Source organism: Populus alba, chromosome 3, assembly GCF_005239225.2.
Source record: "Populus alba chromosome 3, ASM523922v2, whole genome shotgun sequence".
Taxonomy (NCBI): Eukaryota; Viridiplantae; Streptophyta; class Magnoliopsida; order Malpighiales; family Salicaceae; genus Populus; species Populus alba.
The window spans coordinates 13,440,535-13,446,236 of record NC_133286.1 but is presented as its reverse complement, the minus strand read 5'-3'; the positions used below and the strand labels follow the sequence as shown (position 1 = coordinate 13,446,236).

Genomic DNA, 5,702 nt, shown 5'->3' with positions numbered 1-5,702 from the left:
CTACTGTGTAACCCGGCCCAGACATTATACCACTCCACTCCACTATTTTCTGTTTTTCCCCTTTTCCTTTTGTTTTCTTTGAGCTCAAGCCAAACAAACTAAACCCACAACTGACAAAGAAATTAGGGAGACGCATCACAAACAAATATTATTAACCCTCCAAAGCTCAAAACACAGAAAAAAGATCTCTCAATCAATCGGCGCCATGGCTGCTCTACAGTACTTGGAGACACAGCGCAACGCGCATCCAGAACTGGACGAGTGGTACAACTCACTTGCAGATCTGTACCAGAAGAAGCTTTGGCACCAACTCACTCTCAAGCTTGAACAGTTTGTCGCTCTCGCCGTCTTTCAGGTCTATTTCTCTACGCCTTCTTTCTTTCTGCTCCACCCTTGTTTAATTCTCTTTTCTGCATGTGTCACTGTTTGCTTGTGGATGTTAGTTTTTTTTTTTTTTCTCTTAGTGGATCTATTAGGATATTTCTTTGGAAATTGTGTCTTAGGTTTCGAAAATTTTGGGGATTTAGGGTTTTGTGGTATAATTAGGGTTTTTAGAGCTGCAGTAAGTCGTTGAATTTGGTAATGAGGAGATTTGTGGTCTTGACTTTGTAATTAGGGTTTCTACGTGTCTGTGCGCGCGCTTGAGTTTTGATATTATTAGGTGTTTTGGCTTTTTGATAAACTGGGGAAATGAAGCGAGATTTGAATCTGAGTGTTTCTCATTTTTGGTTTTCTTGTTCAATTCTTGCATAATTTAACTAGTTGAAGCTAGTTGCGTTGGTGGACTGTTGTTTATGGCTTTTGCATTTTCTTTTTGGTTTTCGTTTTTACATGTTGCGGACCAAAATTTGGTAACTGTTTATTGTGGTTTAGGATGTGTATGGTAATCAAGAACTGTGGCTTGGTATTACATGCAGACAATCTGATTTATTTCACAAAGTTGTTATGCACATTGCAACATGTTTAGCAGGAAGATCTGCTACCAAATAGGATTGTCTTTGTAGGTTTGGAATCAATATGTCAAAAGCATACAATGATTCTGGTTTTTAATCTGTTGTATTTGCTAATTTTTGTTGACTTCTAGTAGAGTTTGAAGTGCTTATGGCTGCTCTTCAATGATTACTTTTGGTACAATTAGCAACCTGTCAAATACCTTGAAAGCTTATGTACTTAGTTACACAGGCACTCGCACACTTGCACTTATTTTACTCTCTGATTCTCATCCCTTTACCCCTTCCCAATATACAAGAGTTCTGCTGTTTTCTGTATTTATTCACTTCCTCACTGGTATTAAAGTAACTTTCCTTGGGTTTGTTAGCCTATATGAATCAGATACTTATATTTATGTTTTGATCGTTAAATTCCAGGCTGGTGATGCTCTAATACAGTTTTATCATAATTTTATCACCGACTTTGAGACAAAGATCAACCTTCTCAAGCTTGCACACTTTGCTGTTATAGTTTCTCGGCGTTATGCAGAGAAAGAAGCTGCCATTAGCTATCTTGAGGGGGTGATTGAAAAGCTTCGAGCAACTAGAGAACAGCGCATAGAGGAACCAGTCCTTTACATTAAGATGCAAATAGCCATATTCAAGCTTGAGCAGGGGGATCAGAAAGAGTGCAAAAAGCTTTTAGAAGATGGAAAGAGTACCCTTGACAGTATGACTGATATAGATCCGTCCGTGTATGCCAGTTATTATTGGGTTTCGTCTCAGAACTATAAACATCGTCAGGAATTTGCGGAGTTCTATAAAAGTGCTCTTCTTTATCTGGCATATACAGCAGTGGAGTCCCTCTCAGACTCATTTAAGCTGGTATGATTATAGATGTCCAAATATCTGATACAAAAGACTGATGGTGGTGTGGCCTAGTTTTAATTGATTTGCTTAAAGTTATTATTTGTCTGTTTGGAATGAGAATTTATTTTAGCAATGATGTTTTTGCTGGAATTGGAATTGATGAGCGTTAGGTCAAATGTAGGTTGTATGGTTTGTGTCTTACAGTTACTGGCACTGGTAACAGATTTTATGAAGGAAAGAATTAAAACAAACAGAATAAATTCCTTGGTTAAATGGTTTATATGCTTCTACTTTGCATATGTCTTGTGCTTTGCGTTATCAATTATGATATGGTGTTCACATTCACAATTTGATTCAATTTCTTATCCTTTCTTTTTAGGATCTGGCATTTGATCTTTCTCTTTCTGCGCTTTTGGGGGATAACATCTACAACTTTGGAGAGTTGCTGGCTCATCCTATAGTAGGAATATCTTCGTCTCTGTTCCTTTTCTCTTTATAAAACTGTAGAGCTTTCTAACTACATTGTGGGTTTGGGATGATGAACATTTAATTTACTTCACAGATAAAGAGCCTACTGGGCACTCAGGTTGAGTGGCTTTACTACATTCTCCAGGCATTTAACTCCGGTGACTTAGTTCGCTATCAAGAACTGTGCCGTGTGCACAACACTGCCCTGAGGGCCCAGCCAGCATTAGTTCAGAATGAGCAGAAGCTGTTAGAAAAGATTAACATTCTCTGCCTAATGGAAATTATCTTTAGGTATGTGTATTAGTAATATCTTTTTACTTGTGGTTTGATGGCCAAAATATAGCAGATCATGTGCCACTTGTATAAGATTATTGCTGGCTGAGCTTAAATTTGCTTCCTTGCAGCCGTCCTTCTGAAAATAGAACTATTCCATTAAATGTTATTGCTGAGCGCACAAAGCTTTCCATTGAGGATGTGGAGCATCTTCTCATAAAGAGTCTCTCTGTAAGTCCAACTCTCTCCCAATATTGATGTTGGAACTTGGATGAGGTGCATAAATTTTGTTCATTTAATAAGATCCATCAGCATTCTTTTCAGTGGCAAACTATGTAGTTTCCATAAAGAAACCTTTTCAGATGAATTGCTCATCCCATTTTCATATATGTCCATTGGGTACATGCCTGACTTCTAACATTGCTACAAACATGCAAGGCAAACTTAAAACGTTTTAACCTTTTTGGAGGCTTGAACAAAAGCAAGCACTCACCTAATTGAAGTGAAGCACATGGTTTCAAAACATCATCCTCTCCCCCTAGTTCAAAAGAACTACCAAAGGGGAAAAAACTGAATCAACAAGCACCAAAGAAAGCAAAGGATTTGAATTGATTGGTAGTTTTTGGTCCGAGGAATTCTTGATGCATAGAAATGTAGAACATGGACTATTTTGTTTCACATTCTGTCAGGAAATAAGTTGCATATAAACAAAGAAGGGAAAAGAAGAAGAATTGGGAAGATGGAAATAGTGAAGAAGAGGGCAATTAGTGCGTGTTTTATAGGTGCTTTGTGTTCCATGAAGAGAATGCCCTTCTGCTCTTACTGAATGCACCTCACTTGTTGGCAAAAAGAGCTCTTCTGTATTATTTGTGTATGACTAGCTGCAATTTGGCTAAAATGAGTACAACTTGTTTTGTTTTCAAGCTTTTCACTTTGAACCCAAAAGACTTGAGTGGTGTTATGTGTGCCCAAAAGAAGCCAAAAGATCTAGTGTGCGTGGAACTGCTTTGCTAAATTGTTGTCCCGAATTTGTATTGATTTTCAATTGCTATTGATGCTTTGTGCTGCATTGCAAAATAAACAAATTTCCAACCAATGGCAAAAACATTTGAAGGCATAAAATTGTTTCAGCATTCCCTCATGAATTATGACATTGACAAAATCTAGAACTGCATTAAATCAAATTTGAAAATTTCATTTGCTTCTGTGTGCACCGATTATTGTTTCAAGTTTTTACAGTGCAAACCTAATGCTATGATTTTGGCAACAGGTCCACCTTATTGAGGGTATAATTGATCAAGTCGAAGGAACAGTGCACGTTTCCTGGGTACAGCCAAGAGTTCTGGGGATTCCACAGATCAAATCCTTGCGAGATCGACTGGACAATTGGTTGGATAAAGTACACACTGCTTTGTTATCAGTGGAGGCTGAAACACCTGATCTAGTTGCATCATAATTTCCCTCAATTTCTTCTTCTTGATTTCCTTTCAGCCTACTGTAACACTTTCTTAATACAAAAGGCGGATATTGAAGGGTAGCAAAAATGGAGAGACAAGCTGTGAGTCACATGGGCAGTTGAGTCAAATTTGTATGCGTCCTTTCACATTGCAGAATCCTTTTTCCTGAATCATCAATTTTTCTTGAAGGAGCTGCATGTGTACTTTTTTCACTAGGGATTTGTTGGCTATATAATGTGGTCTGCCCGGAGGTAAGGTGAATTTGAATGCAAAGAAAAGCTTTTCTGCATTTAGCATGGTTATTACTTGTTAGACCATGTATTAGTATTTCTCGCTTAAGGCGTTCAAGATGTGATCCGCTTATTTGTGGGAGCAACTGCATTTAATTTCTGGTAGACATTCAGTTGTTCGTTCTTTAAATGCATAAGCACTGCTGCTAAGTTGTTTCATGTTGTGTGCTGTTTCTGTGCAATAAATCTAACCCCAATCAATCCCATATTTAGAGGGATTTTGTGGACGTCATCTGGTTCTTTGGATGCCTATAAATAGATTTCTCTAGTCTCAACCGAAACCGTGATCCCTGAAAAGTCTTGGATTGATGGGGGTAATCTAGGTTTCCAGAAGGTATTCCTTCAGTTTTCTTTGCGGAAGCAAATGCGATGCCTGTTTTGTACAGGGCTTACCGAATCTTTTTGAGTTTTATTTGGGTCTGGGACTGAATAGTGGAGAGAGATGCATCTCATACACGGAAAGACTTTCGAGGTTTCCATGAGCTCTCAACCAATATTTATCTCAAAAAGAATAACATAAGGTTGCTGACATCGCAAGGTATTCGTTTATAAGGAACAAAGCCAAAGTTTCGTGAAGCCAAAGCTCAGCAAGCAGTTGCTGACTGAGCTACAGATTGCCGTGGAAGATGGAGCGGTGGAGGTTGGGGACCCAATGGCCTCGCAGTGCGTGCAAAGGCGCTGGATTGCAGTAAAAGCCCGAGATCTCCATTTTGAGGAAAGATGGGCCGACAGCAGTAGGCTAGGCCATATACTAGTGTTTATACTCTAAGCCTATACAATACAAGCGTTGCCAAACCTGCTATCTATTCTTTTATCTCTGATCATTCTCTAGTTTAATATATAGTAGAACAGCCTATCACATAAATGCAGTATGGCTCTTTTCTAGGAAACATAACATCTTATGCTCTTAACTCGCAATCGTCGACCATCAATCTCAACACAGCCGACCTCAATTCTACATCACATAATTCTCGCCATTATATTTCTTAATACTTGCTCACGAAAATTACTTATTTTGGGAGGCTATCCGTACCGTAGCGAGGAAAACCATACCATGATGGACATGAGGAACTTGACTTACTGATTCCAACTTTTTTTTTTTTTTAATTAATGTAAATGTAAGGTAAGTTTGTATATACATCGATTAATTTCATAGATTTTAAAGTTAACGACTATACAAGTTTCTAGTAACTATGAGGATACTGAAACTTGTAATAATTAAAGAGTAAACCCAATAACTGATTCCAACTCTTACTTATTTAAGTGATTGCATTTGAGTTTAAAGACCTTGTTACAATCCTCGTTGCAAGGCCGAAACCAGTGCCATTGATCTTATAATATCCTTCAATGGTCATGATGGATTATGGTAAGGGATTTGACAATAAACCGACTTCACATAGTACTTCTACTTGATG

General features: G+C 38.1%; 1 protein-coding gene across 1 annotated transcript; it reads left to right on the top strand.

The window, feature by feature from the left end:
* Nucleotides 1-4,446, top strand: LOC118028680 (26S proteasome non-ATPase regulatory subunit 13 homolog A). The gene is made up of 6 exons (XM_035032368.2): nucleotides 1-355; nucleotides 1,368-1,814; nucleotides 2,179-2,259; nucleotides 2,362-2,558; nucleotides 2,672-2,771; nucleotides 3,811-4,446. The coding sequence occupies exons 1-6, from the start codon at nucleotides 206-208 to the stop codon at nucleotides 3,994-3,996; spliced, it is 1,161 nt and encodes a 386-aa protein (XP_034888259.1). The 5' UTR covers nucleotides 1-205; the 3' UTR covers nucleotides 3,997-4,446.
* The last annotated feature ends 1,256 nt before the right edge of the window (nucleotides 4,447-5,702 follow it).